A 15,147-nucleotide genomic window follows, 5' to 3' on the forward strand; every position below is an offset into this window, starting at 1 on the left:
AATTCAAATCACCCAACTTGCTAAAGACGTGCCTCTCCACTTACTTACAAGTCTTGAAATAGACCTCAGAGTCAGACCTGGTTTTGAATCCCTACTCTAACATTCACCCACTATCCTACAGCAAAGTACTTAACTTTGTTTTGTTCATCGTTGTATTCTGAGCACCCAGTACAGTGGTGATACATAGTGGGTACCTCATAAATATTTGTGGAATGAATGCACAAATGAATAAAACTCTGCAGACCTGAATTTCCTCACCTGTAGAAGAGGATAATTATGTCTACCTCACAAAAAGAAAATTTATGTTCCTGAGAAAATAAAGAAGAATATACGTTAAAAAAAACCTAGGTACAGGGTCTAGTAAACATTAGTTCTCTACCCCAACTCAAATATCTCCAGGGTTTCTATTTTGTTTACATGACAGAATGTACAAATATCAATACTTTGCAATCTTTCCTCAGCACTGTTAATTACACTTTACATAGCAATATACGACATTAATGGTCCGATTAAAAGACTTTCTGTAAAAGATTTAAAACAAAAACAAAACAGAACAAAACCTATAGCTATAACTTTTAACTGGTGATTTAATAACACTATCTTTTTTTCTTAATGAAAAACTTGCATAAACATTGTCATGTATGTCATGTATTCTAACCCTCAACAAATTCAATAAGATGTTTTTCAATAGTCCTAATCAATCAACCAATTTATCTAAAAATTTTTTAAATTTTAAATGCTTTTTTAAAATATGGAAGGGGGCTTCTCTGGTGGTCCAGTGGTTAAGACTCTGTGCTTCCAATGCAGGAGCATGGGTTTGATGCCTGGATGGGGAACTAAGATCCTACATGCTGCGTGGTGTGGCCAAAATAAATAAATAAATAATTTAAAAATCAGATAAAATGATGGAAAAAATTTTTTGTAAATATGGAAGCCACTATTTTTAAAGTTGTACACCTTAAATTCTTTACAAATTATCAAAAGAGATATGACAAAAATGTTTATAAAATTCACCTCTGAATTTGTTCAGGCAAAATAATTAGCTATTCTTTTGCTTCTCACTTAAGGATGTTCTTGAGAACAAGCAACTAGGCTTCTAATATTCTGTTCAATCTCATGAAAATCTCCCAACTATTTTAAAATCTCTTATGAAACATTATTCTCATACCTTTGAAAAGACACTAGGTGGCATTAGAAACACGTTCCTCTTGCAAAAAAGAAGAAACCAAGAGTGGAAAGGAGAGCAATTCTCAAGTTAATAGGCACTGAATGCACTTTTTTTAACCTAAACTCCTGTACTTCTTACTAAATTGAACACTTCACTCTTTTATACTATTTGATAAAGTGAAAATTCTTCCCTCTTATGGCTTGTGCCTTTTGTGTTCTAAGAAACCTTTGCCTCACCCAAAATCACAAAAATTTTCTCCAGTTTTCCTTTACATGTTTTATAACTTTAGCTCTTACATTTGGGTAATTATCCATTTCAAGTTAATTTTTGTATATAGCATGGGGTAAGGATCAAGGTTCATTTTTTTCTCCATGTAAACTGTTCTAGCACCATTTGTTGAAATGACTATTTTTTCCCCATTAAATTACCTTGCATATTTGTCTATTTCTGAACTTTCTATTCTGTTCCAATGATTTGTGTGTCTATCTTTACACCAATATCACAATGTCTTGATTACTGGTACCCTTACAGACACTCATAAAATCAGGTGGGGCGATTCCTCCAACTTTGGCCTTTTTCAATATTGTTTTGGTTATTTTAGGCCCTTTGCATTTCAATATAAACTTGAAATCATCTTTTCACTTTCTGAAAAGTCCTGCTTGGGTTTTGATCGGAACTGAATTGAATCTATAGATCAATAGGAGAATTTATATCTTAATGATATTGAGTCTTCCAATCCAAGAACATATCATATTTTCCATTCATTTAAGTATTCTTTAGTTTCTCTCAGTAATGTTTTGTAGTTTAAAATGTACTGGTCTTGCAAATAATTTTTTTAAATTTATCTTTAATTATTTCATATTTGTAAGCTATTATAAATAGTAATGATTTCTAAATTTCAATTTCATTGTTAGTATAGAGAAATACAGATGATTTTTGCATATTTTTATAAACAGATTTTGATGTAAAACAGTGATAAGAAAATGAAAACATGAGCCACAGACAGGGAGAAATATTTAGAAAGTGTATATCAAATATATAACTTGTATTCAGAATATACAAAGAACTCTTAAGACTCAATAATAAGAAGACAAACAACCTAAAATTTTTTAAAGGACAGAAGATTTGAACAGGTAATTCACCATAGAATACACACACACACACACACACACATATGTCAAACAAGTACATAAAAAGCAATTCAACCTCATTAGTCATCAGGGATATGCAAATTAAAACCACAACGAGATATCCCTACACACCCATTAGACCAGCTAAAATTAAAATGATAATACCTAGTACTGAAAAGGATGTGGAACAACTGCTGGTGGAAATACAAAAATGCCAGTTCCTCATTTACATAAGCATACACTTATCATACATCCCAGGAATCTCATTCCTAGGTATTTATCCAGCAAAAATGAAAGCGTAAGTCCACACAAATACTTGTACACAAACTTTCATAGCAGCTTTCTCCATAATAGGCAAAAACAAGAAACAATCCAAATGATCATCAAGTGGTGAACAGATAAACAAAGTCTGATATAACCAGGCCAATGGAACACTTTCAGCAATAAAAAGGAACTACTGATACTCACAACAGCGTGGATGAATCTCAAAACCATTATGCTAAGTGAAAGAAGTCAAACACAAAAGACTACATACTGTATGATTCCATTTATATGAAATTCTGGAAAAGACAAAAAAAACCACAGTGACATAAAGCAGGTCAATGGTTGCCAAGGGCAGGGACTCGGGAAAGAACAGACTGCAAAGGGATACAAGGGAACATTTTAGGGTGACAGAAATTTCCATACCATGATTTTCTTTATCTATATCATGGGTAGTGATGGTAGTGACACAACCATATACATCTATGAAAACTCATCAAATTGCACACTTAAAATGGGTGAACTTTATTCTATGTAAATTATACCTCAATAAACCTAATTAAGAGATAAATATAGATATCTCCAACTTTCACAGTAGAAAAGGCAAAAAATTACAGCTGCAGAAAGGTAAGCCTGAAAGGGGAAGTTGCTGAGTTTGGAATCTCTGTAACATAGAAGTAGGCAAAACAAACATCCATGGTGTTTCTCTTTGAACTCATATGTCAAAATTAAAGAATAATCATAAGAGTTAAGAAGTATGGGAAGAGGTTGTAAGTAGTATCTTGGATTCTTAATTCCTTCAAAGGCATACCCCAAATATGTCACTTCGAAAAACTTCTGAAATATTACTACATTAAAAATACAATAATAGCGGGCTTCCCTGGTGGCGCAGTGGTTGAGAATCTACCTGCCAATGCAGGGGACATGGGTTCGAGCCCTGGTCTGGGAAGATCCCACATGCCACAGAGCAACTAGGCCCGTGAGCCACAACTACTGAGCCTGCGTGTCTGGAGCCTGTGCTCCGCAACAAGAGAGGCCGCGATAGTGAAAGGCCCGCGCACCGCGATGAAGAGTGGCCCCCACTTGCCGCAACTAGGGAAAGCCCTCGCACAGAAACGAAGACCCAACACAGCCAATAAATTAATTAATTAATTAATTTAAAAAAAAAAAAAACAATAAGAGGGAATTCCCTGGCAGTCCAGTGGTTAGGATTCCATGTTTCCACTGCAAGAGGCACAGGTTCAATCCCTGGTTGGGGAACTAAGATCCCACATGCTGCGCAGCACAGCCAAAAAAAAAAAATCCCCACACAATAATACTCAAAGCCACAATGAGATAGCACTTAATACCCACTAGGGTAGCTATAATTAAAAAAAACCAAAAAACAACAACAAAATAAACAGAAAATAAAATGTATTGGCGGGGCTTCCCTGGTGGTGCAGTGGTTAAGAATCCACCTGCCAATGTAGAGGACACAGGTTCAAGCCCTGCTCCAGGAAGATCCCACATGCCACAGAGCAACTAAGCCCGTGAGACACAACTACTGAGCCTGCGCTCTACAGCCCACAAGCCACAACTACTGAAGCCCACGAGCCACAACTAATGAAGCCCGCGCACCTAGAGTCAGTGCTCCACAAGAGAAGCCACCGCATTGAGAAGCCCGGGCACCACAACGAAGAGTAGCCCCCGCTCACCACAACTAAAGAAAGCCTGCACACAGCAACGAAGACCAAATGCAGCCGTAAATTAATTAATTAATTAATTTTAAAAAATAAAAAATAAAATGTTTTGGCAAATATATAGAAAAAATGGAACCCTCACACACTGTACATAGGGATGCCAAATGATGCATCCACTGTGGAAAACAGCTTATTGGTTCCTCAAAAAAATAAACAGAATTACCATACGACTCAGCAATTCTACTCCCAGGAAGGAAGGTATATACTCCAAAGAATTGAAACCAGGAACTCAAAGAAATACTTGAACATGAATGCTCACAGTAACATTATTCACAATAACCAAAAGGTGGAAACAACCCAAACGTCCATCAACTGATGAATGGATAAACACAATGTGGTATATCCATTCGATGGGATCATATTCAGCCATAAAAAGGAACAAAGTACTGATACATGCTACAATATGGATAAACCTCAAAAACATTATGCTAAATAAAAGAAGCCAGACACAGATCACATACCGTGTGATTCCATTCATAAGAAATATCCAAAATAGGTTAATGGAGACAGAACACAGATTTGTAGTTACCAGGGCAGGGATGAAGTTAAAATGGACAGTGACTGCTTAATGGATAAAGGTTTTCCTTTTACAGTGATGAAAATGTCTTGGAACATGACTTTAATTCAAACTTCAATCCAGTTTTGAGCTTTGGGCTTTTCAAAGGTTACTTTTCTCTCTGTTAAATCTCATTTTGCTGGTTCTTCTTGAACCATCATTTCTGTTTGTAAGGCTCTGACTGAATTTAACATTCAACATGTCATCAGCATGTGATACTGATGCATATGTGATAAGCAAGTTCTTCAGTGTCTTTATTCAAGATATTGATTAAAATGAATTAAGACAGGGCTTCCCTGGTGGCACAGTGGTTTAGAATCTGCCTGCTAATGCAGGGGACACGGGTTCGAGCCCTGGTCTGGGAAGATCCCACATGCCACAGAGCAACTAGGCCCATGAGCCACAACTACTGAGCCTGCGTGTCTGGAGCCTGTGCTCCGCAACAAGAGAGGCCGCGATAGTGAGAGGCCCGCTCACCGTAATGAAGAGTGGCCCACGCTTGCCGCAACTAGAGGAAGCCCTCACACAGAAACGAAGACCCAACACAGCCAAAAATAAAAATATACAAATAAAAACAAATAAGAATACGACTCTTGCCAAAAACTGTCCTTTTAAAAAAAAAAAATGAATTAAGACAAGGACAAGAATAGAGGTCTGTGTGACATCATTTCAGGCTGGTACTGACACATTAAATCAACCTTCTTTTGTGGACATTATACTTCAAACAAGTATTAATCCAACCAGCTATAACATTAGCAAAGGTATTCCTAAAGTCCTTTATTCCTTCAATAAGTAATTATACATTGCCTACTATGTAGGAGATACAATGCTACATGTCAACTAGGAACATGATGATGGAAAGAGCCCTTCCTTGCAAATGATCAGTCCTATAAAGGCATCATTCCTGTGAAGGCCATGTCTGCCAACAAAGTAAAGAAAGAATCCCAAAAGTATATTTGGAGAATTAGTCAAACGCTATCAATTAAAAGATTCTTGGGATTTACAGCCCTCCTATTAAAATGTCAATATTTGGTACAATTCACTGGTTAGGTCAACCTAACCAGTGAATTGTACCAAATTACTTGAATCCAATAGACTGATTTCAGAGAAAAAGCATCCAAGCCTAATCTTTCCATCTGTGGTCTCTGTCTCTAATGCCTCATTCCCAATTTGCTAATGTCAATGAAAACTCATCCACTCAATAATTACTTATTACTATATTTTATAACAATTGTTATAGGAAGCTATGGAAAGATTTTAAACATTACAGCTGGATAAATATTAACCAAATGAAAATTTTAGAAGATAAAACTAAAAGAAAAAAGTAAGAATAGACATATCAGATTTGTGGTTTTGAAAGAATAGACTTTAGAGTGGAGAGTGGTTGGAAAGGAAGAAGAATGAATACAGGGTTAACAGTAACGAGGCCCCAGCAATGATCCAAGAGACTGCAAATGTGGCTTAAACTGGGTCACACCCCTCATGAAAAAAAGTAGACCACTCAGAGATGCTGGGAGCTAGGACTTGATGGGTGATTGGATGGGGATAGAGTAAGGGCAGAGGAGGAGTCAAAACAGACTTCTAGGTCTCTAACTTTCGACTACTGGGGCGGGGAGGGGTAGTGGGTCATGGTGCTATTTAACAAGACAGGGAACAACCGAAGAATCGGTTTAGGGGAACAGAGAGGAAAAATAAACAGATGAAGCGAGTCACAGACAAAGATCAAAGTTGCAGATACTACTTGACATATTCATGAGAAAGCAAAGAAGGAATTAACCTTATGTTAAAGATTATATACATATAATCTTATATATGTATTTTAAGATATATATGTATATATCTTATATATATCATATATTATAATTTACATCATAAAAGGATATGTATATATATTGCAGGAAGGGGGACCCCTTCCAGAGCCCGAGAGTGGGCTCTTGTCTAACATTTGGAAATGAATTGTCTGAGGAGACACATGTGCTGACAAAGCAAGAGACTTTATTGGGAAGGGGCACCCGGGCGGAGAGCAGCAGGATAAGGGAACCCAGGAGAACTGCTCTGCCACATAGCTCACAGTCTCAGGTTTTATAGCAATGGGGTTAGCTTCCAGTTGTCCCTGGCCAATCATCTTGCTTGGCCCATATTTGGTCTGACTCAGGGTCCTTCTGGTGGCTCGCACATCTCTCAGCCAAGATGGATCCCAGTGTGAGGGTTTCTGGGAGGCTGGCAGCACATATCATCTCCTCCCTCCTCCTTTTGGCCCTTCCCGAATTCTTCTGGGTTAGTTTTACAAGACGTACTATGGGCTGGTGTGTCCTCCCTCCTTTAGGCCCCTCCCGAATTCTCCTGGTTAGTTTTCGGGTGGCAGCACCTAGTTCTTTATCAGAACCTCCTGTTGTGAGACAATTCACGCAAGTGGTTATCATTGGGCCTGGCCAAGGTGGGCGGTTTTGGTCAGCGGTTCCCTAACATATATGTATGTACATATATCTTAAAATTAATAATTAATCTTGGACAAGATGTCATCTAAGTTCTTCCCTATCCCTAGTAACATACAATATAGTAGTATGATTGTATGATCCTTTTTATACATGCTCTGGAAACCACTAATTGGAATCATTGTCACTATATATATGGGGAAAATGGGCCTTCAGAGAAATCTTCTCAATAGATACTAGGAAACGAGAGAGAAGAAAAAAGTCTCCTCATAAACACAATCACCTAGATGTCGTCAAAATGAAAATATTTGCTACATTAAGGCTTTTGGCTATCCATTCTCCAGAGTCTGGTCAAATCTAACCTCCTGCAAATTATCTCCCCAATAATTATACACAGCACAATTCTTGTCTCCTTAGTTCCTTTTAAGTCATAATTAACATTCTATTAAGTGTTGTTATGTTACTTTTAAATTATTTTTTGTTGTTATTATGTGAATCTTTTTGACCAAAAATTCTCTGGAGGCTGGGTCTATGGACTATATAGGGCCATAACTCTATTAACAACAAGAATACGTTATAGGACAGATTTTTCAGAAATGCCACAGCCAGAAGCTGGGGTGGCATCGAGGTATATTCAGTGTAAAGTAAGTCAAAGCAGGAAAAGTATTCGATACTATCAAATGTGCCACCAAACATAAAATACCCAACTGGAAATCCTTGAGTAGGAGAATGGAAAGGGAGGAACTAGCCTGAGGTTACTATAAGTAAGCAAATAGCTCAGGAAAGAAAGGCACAGGAGGAAACAAAAGGCAGATCCCTGGGAGGAAAGAAGTAACTGGATTCAGGTCTAAAGAAGTAATGATTTTACAAATCCGTATATAAAAAAGACAAATAACCCAATTTTTTAAATGGGCAAAGCGTCTGAATAGACACTTCTTCAAAGAAGACATACAAAGGGCCAATAATCACATGAAAAGATGATCAATGTCATTAGTCATTAGGAAAACACAAATCAAAACCACAGATACCACTTCAGACCCACTAGGATGGCTAAAATCAAAGACAAATAATAGTAAATGTTGATGACAATGTGAAGAAACCAAAAATCTCATACACTGCAGTTTATCAAACACTGCTACATTTAAACAGTTACCATACGACCCAGCAATTCCACTCACAAGAAAAAGGAAAACTGTCCATGTGAAAATTGTAAACAAATGTTCATAGCAGCATTATTCATAATAGTCTAAAGGAAGAAACAACCCAAATGTCCATCCACTGACAAACAGATAGACAAAACATGGCATATCCATACAATGGAATATTATTCAGGAGTAAAAAGGAATGACAGGGCTTCCCTGGTGGCGCAGTGGTTGAGAGTCTGCCTGCCAATGCAGGGGACACGGGTTCGAGCCCTGGTCTGAGAAGATCCCACATGCCGCGGAGCAACTAGGCCCGTGAGCCACAATTACTGAGCTTGTGCATCTGGAGCCTGTGCTCCGCAACAAGAGAGGCCGCGATAGTGAGAGGCCCGCGCACCACGATGAAGAGTGGCCCCCGCTTGCCACAACTGGAGAAAGCCCTCGCACAGAAACGAAGACCCAACACAGCCATAAATAAATAAATAAATAAATAAAAATTAAAAAAAAAAAAAAAGGAATGACATACTAATACATGCTACACAATGGATGGACCTTGAAAACATCGATCTAAGTGAAAGAAGCTAGTTACAAAAGGTCACATAGTATAAGGTTCAATTTATATGAAATGTACAGTACAGGTAAATCTATGGAGGCAGGAAGTATATTAATGGTTACATAAGGCTAGGGAGATGTGAAAATATGAAGGTGATAGCTAAAGGGTATAGGAATTCTTTCTGAAATGATGAAAATGTTCTAAAATTGACTCCAGTGATGGCTGCATGTATCTATGAATATACTAAAAATCATTGAATTGTACAGTTTAAATGAGTGAATTTTATCATATGTGAATTATGTCTCAATAAGCTTTAAAAAAAAATTAATTCAGGAATATTCTACTTCAGTTGGCCTAAGCTAGGAATTCAGCAAACTCAGTCCAAGAATTTCCTCTGCAACAAACCACCTTAAAATGAAACATTCAGCTTTACCTTAGTGGCAGTAGTTCTCAAAAGAGTGCATCTAGAAGTAGGTATAATGCTTTAAAGAAAATACAGATGCCTGGGACCACCCCAGACCCACTGGATCAAAATCTCTATGACGGTACATGGATTTTTTTTTTTTAAGTTCCAGATGTTAAAGAGGGGAGAGGTGGGGCTTTAATAGACATGCTGAAAACAAGTAGGGAAATTTGAATATTTTTTTTTATATTAAATTGATGTTAAACTTCTTGGATCTGACAATACAGGTGACCCTTGAACAATGCAGGGGTTAGAGGTGCTGACATCTCCCAAACCCTCCCCACCCCTCCATGCAGTGGAAAATCCAAGTATAAACTTACAGTTGGCCCTCCCTATCCACAGTTCTGCATCCCAGGATTCAACCAACCATGGATCCTATAGTACTAGTATTTACTATTGGGAAAAATCCACATATAAGTGGGCCCACCCAGTTCAAACCAGTGGTGTTCAAGGGTCCACTATATATTGTGGTTATTTAGGAGACTGTCCTTGATCTTAGGAGAAATACTTAAGGGGGAGGTAGCATAACGTCTGTTACTTGCTTTGAAATCTTCAGGAAAAAAATATATACATACACACAGATTAAACAAAATGTGGCAAAATGTAAAGTCACAACGAAATTGGTCAATCTAAGTAAGCTTAATTGGGTATACACTGTACCATTCTTTCCATTTTTCTGTAGGTTTGATATTTTCAAGATAAAAAGTTGGGGGCTTCCCAGGTGGCACAGTGGTTTAGAATCCGCCTGCCAATGCAGGGTACATGGGTTCGAGCCCTGGTCCAGGAAGATCCCACATGCCGCAGAGCAACTAAGCCCATGCGCCACAACTACTGAGCCTGCGTTCTAAAGCCCACGTGCTACAACTACTGAGCCCGCATGCTGCAAATACTTTAGCCCGCGCGCCTAGAGCCCGTGCTCCGCAACAAGAGAAGCCACCGCAATGAGAAGCCCGCGCACCGCAACGAAGAGTAGCCCCTGCTCACTGCAACTAGAGAAAAGCCCACACGCAGCAACAAAGACCCAACGCAGCCAAAAATAAAATAAATAAATTTAAAAAAAAAAAAAGATAAAAAGTTTGGGAAGTTCCACAAATGACCCTGATGGTCCCTGTGGCCTAAAAGTCACAGACTTCTTCCCCTATCCCCACTTCCCAGGATGGACAAATGGACAAAACTTTCTACTCCCTATATGCCAACCCAAAAGATTTATGGTCCCAAAGAGTAGATAAGATTATTTTAACGGGAACAAGCTTCTGTTATTGTACCCTGCAAATTACTTGTGTGCCTTGTCCTACATTTAGAGGGAAGAGTGTGAGATCAGCAGAAAGTTAATGGGTCCCCTAAGGAAAGAGGCAGGGCCACTGAGGGTAAAAGGGTACAAGATGAAATAATAGGCAGAAAACAACCTGCCCAGACTGCACAGCTTAACCTCTGTTAGGTCCTGTCTACTATACAAAGTCTAGAAAAGAAAAGGCTCATTCTTTTCACCCAATATATACTGAACTGCCTACTATGTGCAAAACATGTTCCCTATCTTCATGTACTAAATACGTATACCACAGAAGCAACACAACTTAACAAGATTTAGAATTATTTCTATAAGAAAGCTCTTTCTCAGGAAATTTATTCATTAAAGTTAGAATCATACTGAGTCTTCTTCTTGACTCTCATTATATAATCAGTACCAGTGACAGCATGAGAGCAATCAGAATACAGTCTATTAAATTCCATTCTTTTCCATACTTCGCTTTGAGAAATTAAACTAGCCAAACCCTAAAAAGGAAAATAATAGATGCAGTAATGACAAACGACAACCAAGAATTTGTTCATGGAGCAAGGGACCATCTGTACTAACACTTACCAAGCCAGCAGTAAGAGAAGGTGCAGACTGTCCGAGGGACTGATTCCTCATTCGAACCAGGTTTGATGCTTCTCCTGAAGACTGCCAAGTCACCTGTCCCACACTGCTATGTACACTGCCGGACAAGGGGAGCAGCTGCTTACCTTCAACAATAAGGTTTGGAAAATTAACAAATTATTAATTAACAAATGAAAAAATACAATGATATCAAGTGGATTACAAGTACATTGATCCAGGGACTTCCCTGGTGGTCCAGTGGTTAAGACTCCACCCTCCCAATGCAGGGGGCCCGGGTTTGATCCCTGGTCAGGGAACTAGATCCCACATACTGCAACTAAGACCCAGCACAGCCAAATAAATAAATAAATTTTTTTTTTTTAAAAGTACATTGATCCAAAACAAAGTGAAGTCCCTCCACATCCATTTTAGAATCTGCAGCCCTCTAAAAATTCCAACTATATTGGTGGTGGTGAGAAATGCCAAGTGGAATACTGAACTGAGTTGACAACCATTTTAAATTCTCTGTAGGGACTTCCCTGGTGGTGCAATGGGTAAGACTCCACGCTTCCAAAGCAGGGGGCCCGGGGCCCGGGTTCAATCCCTGACCAGGGAACTCCGCATGCATGCCGCAACTAAGACCTGGCGCAGCCAAAATAAATTAAATAAATATTTAAAAAAATAAATTCTCTGTAATATCCACCACCATGCCAGGGCCCAACCCTGACACCCAACCTAGCAGGCTAGGAGTTTTCTAGTCCCTTCCATCCTACCTAGTTTCTCACCAACTCAATGTAATAAGAGTGGAGCTGACAGCTTTTCCTAGACAAATTTGGCCCTTAGGTTTCCAGAAGACAAACACTGAATATATACTATTCTTGCCAGGCTCCATGTGTTCAGTCCAGGTTGACCAACTGCCTTAATCCCACTGACAGACTACAAGAAAGTCACTTATAAAGACTGAGCATCTAGAATTACAATGACTTTCTACCTGAGGTTCAAGTCCCATTTCAACTCCTTCCCTCACACCATTCTTCACATTGCTGCTAGTGATCTAATCAGAACAAATATGGTCACGTCATCCCCTTCTCAAGATTCCCTACCGTTTAAAGAATTAAGCCACACTTTTTGCTTGTTTTGTTTTTGGCGGTGCCATGCAGCATGTGGGATCTTAGTTCCCTAACCAGGAATGGAACCTGCGCCCCCTGCAGGAGAAGGGCGGAGTCTTAACCACTGGACCACCAGGGAAGTCCTAAGCCACACTTTTTTTTTTTTTTTTTTTTTTTTTAATTTATTTTGGCTGAGTTGGGTCTTCATTGCTGCGCGTGGGCTTTCTCTAGTTGCGGCAAGTGGAGGCTACTCCTCATTGCAGTGGCTTCTCTTGTTGCGGAGCACAGGCTCTAGGTCCGCGGGCTTCAGTAGTTGTGGCACGCAGGTTCAGTATCTGTGGCTCACGGGCTCCAGAATGCAGGCTCAGTTGTGGCGCACGGGCCTAGTTGCTCCGCGGCATGTGGGATATTCCTGGACCAGGGCTTGAACCTGTGTCCCTTGCACTGGCAGGAGGATTCTTAACCACTGAGCCACCAGCAAAGTCCCCTAAGCCACACTTTTAAAACACTAAAAAACACTAAAAAGATCCTCTGTAAATCCAGATTATCTTCCTGGCCTCATCTCCTTCCACTCTTTCCAAACCCATTCACTCATTCAACTTAAATATTCTGCCCTGCATATTCAGCTGGCTTTATCTTGATCACCAATTCACTTGAAAACCCTTTTTTTTCCTGGCAAAATCCTATTTGTCATGGAAATATCCACTTTATAAAGAGGTATGAGCAAAAGGAGGTTTGGGTTTTGTTTTTGCTATAACATATCCTTTTACTGCAAACAAAGTGTGATGCAACTTATTTGCAGGGCAATTTAGCAAAACCTATTATAATTTTAATTTGAATATGCTTGGACCCAGCATTCCACTTGTAGGAATGTAAAGAAAAAAAAGTAGACCAGAACGTCTCCCTAGCAATGCTCATCATAATAAAATTGGAAATAAGATAAATGATCATTACCAGTTAATTATAGTATCTTCACGTAATGACATACTGAACCCATTAAAAATAATGAGGCAGCTGAACATGTAGTCAAGAGAAAAATGTTCAACATTTCCTGTTAAGTGAAAATAGCAGAAAGGAAGCATACAGGGACTTCCCTGGCGGTCCAACGGTTAAGACTTCATGCTTCTACCACAGGGGGCATGGCTTCAATCCCTGGTCGGGGAACTGAGATCCCACATGCCACGCAGCGTGGCCAAAATGTAATAAAAATTAAAAATAAAAAAAAAATTTTTTAAAAGGAAGCATATAGCATATGATCCCAATTTTGATTTTTAAAATAAAGTTTATATATATTTATATAAGATTTTATATATTTATATAAGATTTTAAATGTATATTTAAATATAATGGAATACATATAAATGGTTTGGAGGGAGGAAAAATAGAAGAAAGTAAAGATTAAGAAGGACCCTTCACTTTGACATGATGCATGTTATTGTACTCAAATTTTTTATAACTGGCATATTTTACATTTTTGATCAGAAACACACAGTTTAAAAAAAAAAATCTAGTTATCTTTCAAGTCTGCTCTCCAATGCATGCTTTAATGAGAAGTCTTTCCATAAAATGCTCCACAAAAAATAATAATGGTTCTGTACTCAAAACTTCCACAAGCCCAGAGTAGAGCCTGCCTGGTTTATTTTCTTCCTTCTGCAAATGTTGCCAAGCTCTCCAGGCGATCTGACTATAGATGAGGATCTATATAACCTAAAGGAAAGCTAGTCTGTTAACTTCCCCCATCCACATATACAAAGGCTAGTATCACAACTCTATCTCCCTTCAAAATAAGGGCCTACTCGGGAAAGAGGCTTACACAACAGCAGAAGAAACCCATTTGGACATCTACTGGTCAGGGCTTGAAGCATACCAAAAACTGCCAAGAATCTGAGGAACACAAACAACTTAAAAACAGAAGGAACAATATGAACAAATGGAGCAACTAGCCCTTTAGTAAACAAATAACTCAGAAAAAAAGAAAACTTCTTAAAAATTCTAATTATTATTCTTACAATAATTTGAGGATATTTTTAAGAAATACTCCCAGTTAAAGATGGCTAACTGAGCACATACTTGTATTTTTGTCCCCCAGGAAACTCCATTAAATGAGAATAAAGAGGGAATTCCCTGGCGGTCCGGTGGTTAGGACTCAGCACTCTCACTGCCAGGGGCCCGGGTTCGATCCCTGATCGGGGAACTAAGATCCCACAAAATGGCCACATGGCGCCACATGGCCAAAAAAAAGAGAGAGAGAGAGAATAAAAACAAAATAAATAAATAAAGGCTATCACCAGAGAGAGAAAGAGAGACAGAGACAGACACATAGACACTCTACGAGGGAATGAACAAAATTTGGGGAAAATCTAAAGCATATAGATGAATCATAACCAATGGAACTGGGCAAAGAAAGGCATGAGGTATAATAAGCTTAGTGGAGCTTGTAGTTAAATGGGGCATCAGGCTGCCCTGCAAAATCTCAGGCAAGTTCAGTACTCAGTACTTAGATACCTAAGAGGACATAAAGTAAGACATAAGGCTGAAATCAAAGTAACTGAAAATCTATAGACAGAACAGTCAAACACAACCACATTCCCACATTGTACCACCCAGTAGCCAGACAATTACCTCACAGAATAGAAGGGATTTATTAGTATCTCAGAGCAAAGCAATGGATTCTGGTGGTTAGGTGCTCAAAAGAAAAAAAGTTGATTCAGAAACAAAAGAAAACTTAAAAAA

At 38.6% G+C, this 15,147-nt stretch overlaps 1 protein-coding gene across 4 annotated transcripts in view; it reads right to left on the reverse strand.

Moving 5' to 3' along the window:
* The window catches only part of MAST2 (microtubule associated serine/threonine kinase 2), a 250,452-nt gene that overhangs the window by 153,770 nt on the left and 81,535 nt on the right, over window positions 1-15,147 (reverse strand). For all 4 annotated transcript variants that reach the window (XM_061184277.1, XM_061184276.1, XM_061184275.1 and 1 more), the window contains one exon: window positions 11,309-11,451. In XM_061184277.1, coding sequence (XP_061040260.1) covers window positions 11,309-11,451 — 143 coding nt within the window. The remainder of the gene's footprint in view (window positions 1-11,308; window positions 11,452-15,147) is intronic.

This window comes from Eubalaena glacialis, chromosome 3, assembly GCF_028564815.1.
Source record: "Eubalaena glacialis isolate mEubGla1 chromosome 3, mEubGla1.1.hap2.+ XY, whole genome shotgun sequence".
Classification (NCBI taxonomy): Eukaryota; Metazoa; Chordata; class Mammalia; order Artiodactyla; family Balaenidae; genus Eubalaena; species Eubalaena glacialis.